The sequence below is a fragment of the Engraulis encrasicolus genome, chromosome 7, assembly GCF_034702125.1.
Source record: "Engraulis encrasicolus isolate BLACKSEA-1 chromosome 7, IST_EnEncr_1.0, whole genome shotgun sequence".
NCBI lineage: Eukaryota > Metazoa > Chordata > Actinopteri > Clupeiformes > Engraulidae > Engraulis > Engraulis encrasicolus.
The window spans coordinates 21,735,376-21,749,008 of record NC_085863.1 but is presented as its reverse complement, the minus strand read 5'-3'; the positions used below and the strand labels follow the sequence as shown (position 1 = coordinate 21,749,008).

The 13,633-nt window shown below is 43.8% G+C and overlaps 1 protein-coding gene across 1 annotated transcript in view; it reads left to right on the top strand.

Moving 5' to 3' along the window:
* The window catches only part of ophn1 (oligophrenin 1), a 48,247-nt gene that overhangs the window by 19,040 nt on the left and 15,574 nt on the right, over positions 1–13,633 (top strand). The window contains exons 6-15 of the mRNA XM_063203079.1: positions 460–570; positions 2,598–2,702; positions 3,987–4,116; positions 5,099–5,199; positions 5,665–5,756; positions 8,660–8,738; positions 9,068–9,101; positions 9,247–9,309; positions 12,828–12,902; positions 13,558–13,633. The exon at positions 13,558–13,633 is cut by the window's right edge and continues 9 nt beyond it. Of these exons, the coding sequence (XP_063059149.1) occupies positions 460–570; positions 2,598–2,702; positions 3,987–4,116; positions 5,099–5,199; positions 5,665–5,756; positions 8,660–8,738; positions 9,068–9,101; positions 9,247–9,309; positions 12,828–12,902; positions 13,558–13,633 (866 nt within the window). The remainder of the gene's footprint in view (positions 1–459; positions 571–2,597; positions 2,703–3,986; positions 4,117–5,098; positions 5,200–5,664; positions 5,757–8,659; positions 8,739–9,067; positions 9,102–9,246; positions 9,310–12,827; positions 12,903–13,557) is intronic.

The window sequence follows — 13,633 nt, the reverse complement described above, 5'->3', positions numbered from 1 at the left end:
TGTATTTGGGCAAGTGTTTTTCTGTGTGTCTCAGTGCTAGAAATGTGCACTCCCTCCCCAGAAGAAATTCCACATCCTTTGGTAATGATAATCACAATGTGTGGCTAAATTTACATTCAAGTGGTGTGCGCGCGCGCGTGTGTGTGTGTGTGTGTGTGTGCGTGTGTGTGCGTGTGCGTGTGCGTGTGCGTGTGTGTGTGTGTGTGTGTGTGTGTGTGTGTGTGTGTGTGTGTGTGCGTGTGTGTTTGCGCGTGTGTGTGTGTGCGTGTGTGTTTGCGCGTGTGTGTTTGCGCGTGTGTGTGTGCGCTCGTGTGTGTGTGTGTGTATGCGTATGCATGCGTGCAATTGTGCTCTTGGATGTTTATGTGCACTTTTGGATGAATATAATACTGCACATTCATGCAATGCATATCAATACTGCCAAGTTAATGTGTAATCTCTCACTTCAACAATCCCCAGGCTGACGAGCAGCTGGACAAGGAGAGGGTAAACTTCTATGAGTCGTCCGTGGAATATGTTTACCAGATCCAGCAGGTGCAAGACCGGAAGAAGTTTGATGTGGTGGAGCCGGTAATGATACTTCCTTCTTCAGGCTCATGCATTTCCTGTGCTCTAAGCCACAACCGCAGCCATCGACCCCTTTAGAAGTTACGTCATCACTGACTGTGCGACAAGTGCGCGCGCATTGTTAGCTCCAACACACACAAACATTCACACAGACAGTGTAGATCCTAAAGAGAGAAGACATGTGGTCCTGAAGCGTGTACGGTTGTAACAAATAGAGATCCTAAAAAGTACACTTGTTACGCTGTTCTGAGAGGGAAAAGGTTGCTCCATAAGCATAGCATAAGAGGTGTTTGTGGTTACAAGAAATTAAACGTATCAACTGGACTGAGGGCACCATCAGAAATGCCCGTGTCTGTGTCACCCATTTCATGTCTGAAGTTATCGCGACCATCCATTTTCTTGTTGGGAAATAAAAGACCTTGCTAGTTTCTTTACAATGTGCGGTACATGGTAAATGCTGCTCCAACAATGCACACGTAGCCTGATAGCCTCATATCTATATGCAAACAGTAAAGGGGTCTATTGACATACATAGACATGTACTGACATGACAGCATGTCTATGGTCACTCGCAACTACATACCCAAACTTTTCCTGGCCTTTGCAAGGATTTATTCATTTATTTGAAACATGAAGGAAACATTAGGAAACAAGAAGGAAATGACAACAATTGTCAACAATAGACATCATAAAAGCAAAGCAAAATTTAAAAAAACTTTTATCAGAGTGGGAGGTAGTATGAACTTAATGAATCCCCCTTATTTGAAGTTTGTGTTACGTATGGCGCAATAAGCTTTTAGTCTAATAGTGTCCCGGTTCCCTGAAATTGATTTTTTTAAACAAGTATAGCTAGACCGAAAACATCAAACAGCATTAATGTGTTTTGGTCAAAAGTGAAATGACATGGAGGTTATTCAGGGCAGAGTTCAGCATTAATATGTTTTTGTTGAAAGTGAAATGGCATGGAGGTTATTCAGAGCTCTGTTTTTAATTGGATGCAGTGACTCATGCACTTTTGGAATTAATCTTTCAAAATTTTCCCTTATAGAGTTTCTTGTTTTTATTTATTTTTTTATTTTTTTATTTATTTTTATTCAAGGCCTTGTTGCTAATCACTTTGACATAATGCAAATTGAGAATTTTATAGACATTTTAATGAGAGCTTTGAGGGGGACAAAAGAGGAAAAAGAACAAAGTAGGAAAGTTGGATTCCTCTTTGGTTCAAAGAATGATTCATAGAGTGAGACCAAGGGGTCTTTTAAGGCTACTTTAGGATTTGATCTTGACATAAAACACAACGGCTCTCTCCGCTAGTGGGAATACATCTGCAGGGCGTCCTTTGGACAAGCTCTTGCTGTGCCTGTCTTAGGGATCAAAGTCAAGGCTTTAACAACCTTTAGCAGTTCATGTAGGGGTCCTGCAACCGTCTGCTGATAGAGTTGTATTGCATAAGAATGACCCCTTACTTAAAGCAACACTATACCGTTTATGGAAATCAGATTTTACACTTCTCCTGGAGTTAAATAATTTGTATCTTTCATAATAATTTATTCTTCCAGCCGTTCTCTTTGTACGGTGATGTTTCATCACGTTCCAACTTAGCAATTATCCTTGAATCCAGCTGGTCCCATATTGCTTTCATAGCCTACCTCATTTAGGCCTACCCATCTCTGCAATCTTTTCTGTACATCTATGTGCATGCGTGCACACGTGCCCATGTGTGTGTGTGTTTGTGTACTGTAAACAATTAGACATTTGTGATCTAGAGTGGATTGATGTGATGTATGGGTATTCAATGTTGGGGTTGGTCATAAAAATGTTTCTGAGTGTGTATTGGTGTGTGTGCACATGTCAAAATGCATGTGTTGTCATTCATGATATCTTACTGTCAATGTACCGTTACCAGGACGCTAAGATTCTAATGTTCTATCATTTCAATTGGCATGGTGCCAGCATTCAGATTCACTGTATCATTTCAATTGGCAGGTGCTGAAGTTGCAAATCACGCTATCATTTTTTTGTTTTGGCAGGTGCTGGCGTTCATCCAGAGCGTTCTGACCTTGAATAACCTGACGGTGGAGATGACTCAGGACTTCATGCCCTACAAACAGGAACTTCAGCTCAGCCTCCAGAATGTGAGTGAGTGGAGTGAGTGGAGTGAGTGGAGTGAGTGGAGTGAGTGAGTGGAGTGAGTGAGTGGAGTGAGTGAGTGGAGTGAGTGAATGAGTGAGTGAGTGAGTGAGTGAGTGAGTGAGCGTATTTGAGAAGAAGTATTGAGCGAGTAGCCTGGCTCTCACGCAGACCCTTCGTGCTTTGTGCATCTTCGTTAAACTTCGTGAGCTCGTAACAACCATCGTGAGAGCCAGGTTATTGAGCGAGTGGATTGAGACTCGTAACTAATGTGTAGGGTAAGACATGTACAGATGGGGGTGCTCTGGTGCAACCGTGCCACTTATAGGTGACATTTCCCATGCTACAATGCTACATGGATCCATTGACTTTCACTAGCTTAGCGACATATTCCCTCTTTTAACTTGTCTTAAAGCAAGGCAACGCTTAACATGAAAAATAAGACACTTTACCACCTTTATAAACCCCAGCCAGCGATTTTAACTGTATTAAGCCCCAAAATAGTGGCATACCCCTTTAAAAAAAGTCTCAAGGTACAATGAGAAAGTATTGCCTGAATTGCAGAATAAGGAAGTGTTTCTCAGAGCTAGACATGTAAATTGTCCGTAAACAATACCTAAAGATGGAACAGTCACTTTTGGCCTCTTGTGGGAGAAACTAGTTTGTATCTGTGTGTCATCATTGCCTAATGAAAAACTTCACTTGGTGTTTCTCACAACTACAAAAAAACACACACAGTCCATTTTATTAGACTGAAAACATGTCCAAGATAGACACATTTTGTCAAAAGAGGCATCCTCAGTGATGCACTGAACCATACCTTGTCAGGAAGTAATACTGTACATATTACCGGCACTTCTGACTTCCTCCCTACTGTATTTCTCTATTTCATGTACAAGCAAACAGGAGTGATACTGCAGACCGCACCATCAACAGTTCCTTAAAACAAGACAATCCATTGTGTTTAGCATGTCGGATGCTAGTCTTATCTTCATTTGAGAATTGAATTACTTCATCTTCCATTTAGAATCACAAAGTCTACTGTAATATATAAACATTGCTGTGCAGGCTGTGCAAAACGCTTTTAAAAAGTATAGACAAAACTTCAGTACTATACTGATCTTTGGTGCGTGCGTGTATGCAGAAGTATGCAGAAGTACTGTTTACTTATTTTAGTGTGTGTGTGCGCGCGTGTGTGCGTGTGCGCGTGTGTGTTTGTGCGTGCGTGCACGTCTGTGTATGCATACGCGCGCGTGTGTATGTATGCATGTGTGTGTGTTGGTGCGTAGACCCGTAACCACTTTGAGAGCACCCGAGAGGAGATGGAGGAGCTGATGAAGAGGATGAAGGAGCCGTCTCAGATCGGCAAGGTGCATGGGCAGGCCAGCATGCAGGGATACCTCTTCGTCCATGAGAAATGTAAGTGTCTTTTCCCAGCCTGCCTGTGGCACTGCATAGAATTATGCTCTATATCAGTGGTTCTCAACCTTTTTTGAACAAACGCCCCCTTGGCCTCATCATAAGCCTCCCTTCCCCTCCTTGACCTCATCTTAAGCCTACCACCGCCCCCCTTAGTATTGAAAAGTAAAATAGACTATTGTTCCCCAATGGGAACTAAATCCCGCCCCCACTCAGTTGTATCCTTGTCAACGCCCCCCTGGAGCTCCCTAGCCCCCCCGTTGAGAAACACTGCTTTATATGTTACTGTTCCTCATCCATGAGAAATGTAAGTGAAGTCTACTCTTCCTGAGACACTACATTTAGTTTGAATAGATACAGTTTGTTTGAGTAGATACAACTGACACTATTGGCTGAGGGCGATGTATATGCCAAATTATACATTTGTGATACCCAATAAATGGTCAAGGGTGATTGTAAACCACATCTTTCCTATGACAAATTGCATAGGTAGGCAATTTTATTTGTATAGCGCATAGGTAGCCTTCAGACAATCTCACTTGTGAGATCGTCTGGTGTTAACCAGGCAAAGCTCAGCCTGCCTACAGCCTGGGATCCACTCATACTTCCTGTGACTACATAGAATTATATATTGTACTTAGTGTACCCAGCCAGTCTGTAGCCTACGACCCACCTATACTACCTGAAAGTGAAAGTGAAATCCCAACTGGGAAACTCCAACTCCCATTGTCATTGTGACACAGCACTCCACAGCACATAAGTGTTCATAGCACACTGCACACAACAAAATTGCATTTTGCCTCACCCGTGCAAGGGAGCAGCTCCCAATGGCGCCCCAAAGCCCTGAGACATAGAATTGATTTAGCATTAAAGTGAGTGAGTCCACCCATGTTATCTGTGAGGCAACATCCTGCTCAAGTCATTCAGGCCAACCTGCCTATTACTGTGTGTTTCTTTTTCTTTTTCTTTGTTTTACTGTCAGGGGCTTTGGGCATGACCTGGGTGAAGCACTACTGCCAGTACATCAAGGACAGCAGGCAATTTGTCATGGTGCCTGTTGAACAGAAGACTGGACTCAAGCAGGTATATCGTAAAATCAAAACGCACAGGTTTAGACAAGCAAAGTGTTAGTCATTGACATCCCTAACTTGTGTTAATACTACTGTACATACTTTAGAAAGGCAAACATAAATATACACACAACCCCTCTAACTGTGACGTGTATAATCACATAACACCATTCAAGTCTGATAAAGATGACTTTGCTAAAAATGGTAGGCTACTAAACTCGTATAGTCATTGACATCCCTAACTTCTGTTTATAGTACTGTACATATTGTACAGACTTAGACAAACGTAAATATGAACACAACCCCTCGATCACTCTCATGCTCTACTTCTGACTTGTATAACCACAGAACACTATTCAAGTCTGCTAAAGATGACTATGTGCCTGACATGCATGCAGATGTTTGCTTAAAAACTAAAATGCTGAATATTGTGTGAGGTCACAAGTGTGGCGTAAGCATGATCTTCATGTCCCATTAGACCACCTCCGTGTACACGCTGAAGTCCTGCATCCGCCGCAAGACGGAGTCCATTGACAAGCGCTTCTGCTTCGACATCGAGATAGTGGAGAGGTGAGTCTTTGTGCAACACCATTAAGCTATGTGTATGCCAGGCACGACCTATGCTACCTGAGCGACGGAAGTCATTATTTCTCTATGGAGGGTCAGCGACCAAAGTGACCAAAGCGAATTTGCTAGGAGCGAAGCGACTCTTATGGTAATGAGCTATGACTCGGTTCGGCGAAAACCAGTTGGAATGTTCATATCTCCAAATTTCCCAGGCTGTCAAGCCAGAGGCGTTATGTGATTAGCTAAATCAAACATGTCAATGTCAGGTCCAGAATGAACAAAGCAAATTCATGACTAAACTTCTTCAGCGACCTCAGCTACCTGGGTCGCGTAGGTTGTTTCTGGTCTACACACAGCATTTCTCTATCCCAGTGGTTCTCAAACTGTTTTGAATAAACACCCGCTTGACCTCACCATACGCCTCCCAATACAGCCCTTTACCTCATCATAAGCCTGCCAATGCCCCCATAGTGTCAAAAAATATTATTGACTAATAGAATAGAATAGAATAGAAATAGAATAGAAAGCCTTTATTGTCATTATACAAAGTATACTGAGATTTGAGCTTACCTACAAGGTGAGTAGTCCTTGACAGATGAACATTGTCCAGTAAGTGTGAGTTCATTGTCGTAACAGCTTTGGGGAAGAAGCTGCTCTTCATCCTATTGGTTCTGGCTGGTAATGCCTTGTGGCGCCTGCCAGAGGGCAACAGTGTGAAGAGATGGAAGCCAGGATGTGTGGGATCTTTAATGATACTCCTGGCTCTACTTACGCAGCGGGAGTTGTAGATGGTGGGTATGGGAGGCAGGGGGCAGCCTATGATATGAGCCTCAGTGCAGCTTCAGTGCCACACTGACACTGCGTAGGGCAGCAGGCTCTCTATGGTGGAACGGTAGCAAACTTGAGTCAAACTCTTAGTACTGTTAGTATTTTACTTTAGTATTCTCAGGAAGTGCAATCGCTGCTGGGCTTTTTTTACCAGAGCCGAGGTGTTAATCGACCAGAAGAGATCAGCGGACATGTGTACACCTAGGAATTTAAATGCCATCTAATTCCCCCCAATGGCAACTAAGCATCGCCCCCTCTCAGCTTCTCAATGCCCCCCTAGGGCTCTCGCCCCCAGGAGGGCTGTAGCCCCCCAGTTGAGAAACACATTATTCTAGCCCATAAAGGCAAAGTGCATTAGACAAATGCATTTGGAGTCACACTGCCTCGTCCAACACGTTGTGGATACAACATTAGGAATGCTCTTACTGGAATAAGGCAATGAAGGGTTTACAGTTTCCATCTAAAATCAATGTGACAAGTTATGCAATTGGCTTTGTAGGACTGTATACATAGATAGCTCCTTCAGCAACTGGGAAGGCTACTATGAGTAGGTGTAGGGAGGGAGGGAAAGAGGGAGAGAGTATGACACATCCAGAGGACAGAGTGGGATAAACAGATTAGCCCAGACGATGATTTAATTTGGCATAGAGAGAGAGACAGAGAGAAAGAGCAAGGGTCGAGCTGTTAGTGTTTGTGTGTGCGTGTACGTGTGTGCGTGTGTGTGTGTGTGTGTGTGTGTGTGTGTGTGTGTGTGTGTATGCGTGCGTGCGTGTGTGTGTGTGTGTGTGTGTGTGTGTGTGTGTGTGTGTGTGAACAAACAGTTAATCAACAACATAATCCAGCAGATGAGGGGTCAGGTGAAGCTGCTGAACGGTGGCAAAGGCACAGCAGCTGCAGCAGTAGCTGAATGGAGGGATGAAAAGGTGGATAGGTGGAGTGCAGTGCAGGCTATGGAGAAGCATAGGAGCTTGCCATGCAATCACAGCAGAGGTGGGTGGAGGGGCGGATGAATGAAGGGATGGATGAAAGGATGGAGGGGTGGAGGAGTGGAGGAGTGGAGGGCCAGGGGGAGGATGGGAAGCTTCATCTATCCATGCAGTGTCACAGTCACATCAGTGGCGCTGGCGGGTGGAGAGATGCAGGGTTGCAGGGTCCAGGGTTGGGGAGGATGAGAGCTAGCTTCTTCTATTAATGCCGTCACCGTCACAGTAGTAGGGGGTTGGAGAGATGGGTGGAGGGGGGGTGAAGGGGTTGAGGTGTTTTAGCCAGGCCATGCCCTCCGAGTGACGCAACACCTTTTAGAGTTTTCTAGTCAGGCCAAGAGCAATGTAAATATCGTTTCTGATCTCCAGAAAAATGGGGAACTCCACCCACAGCTGGCTTCTTCTATATTATGCAGTGCCACAGTCACATCAGCGGCGGGTGGAGTCGGGTGGTGATATGTAGGGTTGCAGGTTCCAGGGACGGCAAGGATGGGAACTACCCATCCTGATCCTGTCACTGGAAACAAAATATCAGCTGTGGGTGTGAGTGTGTGTGTGTTTACAAAGGACTTATCATTTTTCTTTTTTTTTTTGGGGGGGGGGGGGGGGTGGTTGTGTCGGCCCGGCCCGGCCCTTTATTGGGAGGATTTTTGAAAAACTGGCCCTCGGGGACTTTTAATTGAGTACCCCTGTGTTAGGAATTAAATATTCACAGTATGTGCTGTATCATGTTCCAGCTGGCTAGGAATCGTGTGTCTTGTGTGCACACAGACGCTGCTGATATAGAATATGCTGTGTCTTATGGGAGTAAAGGGATTAGAAGAATGTAAGGATAGTTGGCGTCATACCCCTCATAGGAATAAACTGATGTAGTGTAGGTCAAATAGGAATACAATATACATATGTGTGTGCTGGTCCAACTGGCTAGGACTTGCAGTACGCGTCTGTGTTTGCAACGACATTACTAACAGGCAATATTGAAGAAGAATAGTCTAATCTACTGTAATATATTGTTACTGGTGTTGTGGTGTGTGATGTGTGGTGTGTCCAGTGAGAGTAACAATCAATGGGTGTGTCTGTGGATGGTTGCCATAGGAACGGCCCCCTGACTCTGCAGGCGGTGTCAGAGGTCAACAGGAAGCAGTGGATCGAGGCCATGGATGGGAAGGAGCCCGTGAGTCTCCCACTTCCTCTTTTATGTTGCCATGGTAATGTGACCATGGCAGCTTAGAATATGTCACAACCCCCATCCCATTACACAACCACACACACACACGAGCATGTGCACGTGCACACATGCATGCATAACATTAATGCCATTTACAGATGTTTTTATTAGCGTATTAATATGTACACAATGTTACACAACACACACACACACACACACACACACACACACACACACACACACACACACACACACACACACACACACACACACACACACACACACACAGAAATGTGAATGTTTTGTTCTAACCTTTGTGTCCATTTTGTTTTCAGATCTACCATAACCCAATACAAAACAAAACTGAAAGTAAGTATAATGGTTAGGTTATACTTGGCAAAACATTAGATATCATACTAATGCATCTCAGTCTACCTAACTGAAATGAAGCATTGAGCAGGTTGTGATTCTGTAGTTGTCGCCCTAACATGTTTTTGGATGGTGTTGTTTGCAGTGGAACTGAACGAGGTCGGATTCAAGTTTGTTCGAAAGTGCATCAACTTTGTGGAGACCAAAGGTAAAGGTGTTTTCTTACGTATTGTGGTTGGGGGGGACTTCTGTGTGTTCATTGGAATGCTTCAAGTAGAGTGGAGGAGGTGGCCTGCACACCTTGAATCTTTTTTGCTGGTGCAGCTTTCTCAATGGAAGTCAATTAAAAATGATAGAAGAAGCGCAACACAGCTACAATTACGGTCAAGGTTTTAATGTGCAAGCTGATGTTTCGATCAGTCAGACCTTCATCAGAGTCTGATCAGAGTGTTGCGCTTCTTCTGTAATTTATCGGAATGCAACAGCGAAGGGATGGGTGGAAAATGGCACGGAGCGAGGGATGAGGTGGAATCGAACCCGGGTCCCTGTTGTAACAGTTCAGTGCCTTAATCGTTTCAAGGTGTTCTAAAGGCGTTTTCTGAATGGTTTAAACCTCCTTCCCCCAGTTACAAGCCATTTAGCATCATGTCTGCCTGGCAGTAAAGCAAACCGATAGGGAAGTTTGTGTCATTACCATACCACGCTATGGGTGCATTTGATGTTTCTCCAGTCTTGTGCCTCCAGTCTCAGCGCCATCCATGACATCTCAATTCGATATAAGTATTATATTCAATGTTTTGCGTTCACAGTACTCTCTCATATTGAATATTGAGAGATATTGAATGGGGAAAATGCTCCAAAAAGCCTAGCTGAGCTGGTTGACAGAGGGGAAAGCTTATTGTCTCCTCCACGGGAAGAGGGGGGACAAGGGACAGAGGAAATGACTGGAGGACCGTAATGAAATGAACCAAGTAATACTTACAGATTTCCAATACAATATCTTGAAGAAGAAAACATGTTTCCATTTTGACCACCAGAGAGCAGCATTGTTTCACATCTTCAGCTCACAACCTAATGTGTCCACATCGTAGGTGTTCTTATAGGAATCTGACCCTGTGTGGCTATTTTGGTAAACGCAAAGTTTAGCTGCCTAAAAACAGATACCGGTATTGTTAAACTATATTTACATAAATATTAAAGCATCTTTATTAAATATATGAAATTATACTTTTAAACTTTTAAATGGAGATATAGAAATGCACCTGTCACAAGGCATGTTGAGGGGAAAAAAACACCATCGTAAGTGAGATCAAAATATGTATGGTATTTTATTTATGATGTTCTTTTTTTAATATCCATCTAACCAAAGCCCAAGGAAAAGGAAATCACCCAGAGGGCTGTGTGTGTGTGTGTGTGTGCGTGTGCGTGTGCGTGTGCGTGTGCGTGTGTGTGTGTGTGTGTGTGTGTGTGTGTGTGTGTGTGTGTGTGTGTGTGTGTGTGTGTGTGTGTGTGTGTGTGTGTGTGTGTGTGTGTGTGTGTGTGTGTGTGTGTGTGAGCGTGTGCGTGTGCGTGTGCGTGTGCGTGTGCGTGTGCGTGTGCGTGTGCGCGTGCGCGTGTGCGTGTGCGCGTGCGTGCGGCCTTGGATATGTAGGCTATATCTCAGTTATGTGTGATAACTGAGGGTCTGTAATCCTCTCTACAAACAATCTTTGGTTTTGTTCTACAGTATAAAAAAATATTTTTTGAAAGGGGAAGAATCTATGGCACGTGGCAAGCTGGCTAGGGCTTTTGTGTACTACACAACTCCAGGAAAATAAAGAACTGATCCCTCGACAACTTCCTCCCCAAGAATGAGTATGCCCCAATCTGTAAGATCCAGCTGTATGTTTGGATGGAGCACTTCCAATTAGTTTCATTCCAATTTTTCAGAATGTATTGCCTTCATCAAACTTTGCAGGCGGTGCAAACACAGACAGACCCTCACTACCAACTCACACACACAAACCCTCGCAAGCGGAGAGCAAACAAACAAAAACAAAACTTAAAAAAAACAAATCAAAACTCACTAAAAAGTAATTTAACGTTATCAACCATTACTGTTTCCTCATGTTAGTGCTCACCTTAATAAGTTAGAGCTTGTGTGTGATACAGATATGAGTTGGAAGTTTGGAAGTCTGGTTGGAAGTTAACCATGAAAACAAGCATCAAAGAAACACTGTAAAACTTTCCCCCATCAACCAAAACATTCATTCATTATGTAACAATAATATACTGGTACATACTGGTATCGGTATCGGCACCCGATACTGCTCATTATACTCGTACTCGTACTCGTCAAGCACTTGCCGATGCCAGGAACGATACTGCTATTACACAAAACAATGCAAAATCTTGTCACATTCTGTGGACTTGAAAGCAGCATGGAAAAAAAGTGCCACCTCATACCTTGGTGGTAAAAGGTATCGGTATCGGTACTCGGTATCGACAAGTACACACATTAATGTACTCGTACTTGTATCGGTTTTCAAAAAAGTGGTATCGGTGCATCCCTAGTAACAATAATATTGATGTCAGTGGATTGTTGAGTGAGTTACTTCTAAGCACATTAATGCTTTCTCGACTATCCCTGCTCGTACAATATCTGGCTAGCTAGCCAACTTTATGAGCATCACTGGTCATCACTCTCACATTCGGTAGTACAGTAACTGTGATGAGCAGCGTTGTATAAGTATAAGTATAAGTATAAGTATAAGTACTCTTACAGATGTAATTACAACAATAGTAGTATGATACTACGTAGTTGAAACCATGTAGAAACCATCTGGAAGTGTACTTCTACTTCTACTTCTACTTCATACAACTCTGCTGATGAGCTGAGTTTTGAAAAGACCTGGGTTAGGAGAGGGGAATGGAAAATGGTACAATTGTATGAGGGTGTATTTGTGAATACAAGGGGGGAGCTCCGGTAGGAAAATGCGCTTTTATGTCTGTAAAACCATATTTGATGCAAAATACTTGTTGAATACAGTGAGGGCACTGCACACTCACACTACACACACACACACACACACACACACACACACACACACACACACACACACACACACACACACACACACACACACACACACACACACACACACACACACACACACACTTTCTCTTTTTTATATCACTCTCCTATACTAGTTCCCGCCTAAAACAACATCATCATATTCATCATATTCCCTTTAGATCACGCATCTGCTCTGAGATGCATCAATTATGTTCTTTAAATGGCCGCTGTATCCACCAACAGCTCGTACATAAAGTTACTAACTCTTTGTTGGAAACATTGTGGCTGTGCATCGTTGCCCCAAGATGCCATGTTTTTCCATTCCTTTCCCTTCCTTTAAGGTTCTCTCTCTCTCTCTCTCTCTCTCTCTCTCTCTCTCTCTCTCTCTCTCTCTCTCTCTCTCTCTCTCTCTCTCTCTCTCTCTCTCTCTCTCGCTCTCTGTCCGTCTCTCTCTCTCTCTGTCTGTCTCTCTCACTCTGTCTCTCTCTCTCTCTCTCTCTCTCTCTCTCCACTGTAAATGTTCAGTCTCTCCATATTTTTTTTTTCCATTCTGCTGTTGAAATCCTCTGTGTGTGTGTTTTTTGGACTGATTTGAAAAGCATTGCAACGGCTGTGAGTTGTGATATACTGCAAATAAATGGAACATGTCCTCATGTGTCTGTTGTCTGCAGGCCTTAACCAGGAAGGGGTGTACAGGACGGTGGGCAGTAACATACAGGTCCAGAAGTTACTCAACTCCTTCTTTGGTGAGGAATGTCCTGGATCAATGCTCTGCCCTGTGCGTTTGGCTCAATATACAAATGCGGATTCAAACATGGTCTTAATTCTTGTGCATAGCCAGACTGACACACACCTGCACGCTCCCATACACAAACACACACACATGCATGCATGCATACACACACACACACACACACACATACACACACAAACACACACACACACACACACACACACACACACACACACACACACACACACACACACACACACACACACACACACACACACACACACACACACACACACACACTGACTCACATACCCAGACAGAGAGATCGAAGAGGCTAACATACCCACACACACACCCATACACACTCACATACCCAGACAGAAAGATCGCAGATACATAGACACACACACCAATGCACATTCTCACAGACACCCATAAACACACCTGTAGGCACACACACACACACACACACACACACACACACACACACACACACACACACACACACACACACACACACACACACACACACGCACTCGCACACACACAATAAAACTTTAGCAAAAAGTTATACATATTTTATATATTTTTTGTCTGTGTGTATTTCGCCCTCATCAATGTTCTGCATTTGCCGGGGCCAACCATCTGTTTTTGCCCTCCCCTGTCAGACTCCAAGTGCCCGGGTGACGTGGATCTCAACTGCGGTGATTGGGACATAAAGACTGTCACCAGCGCCATGAAGTT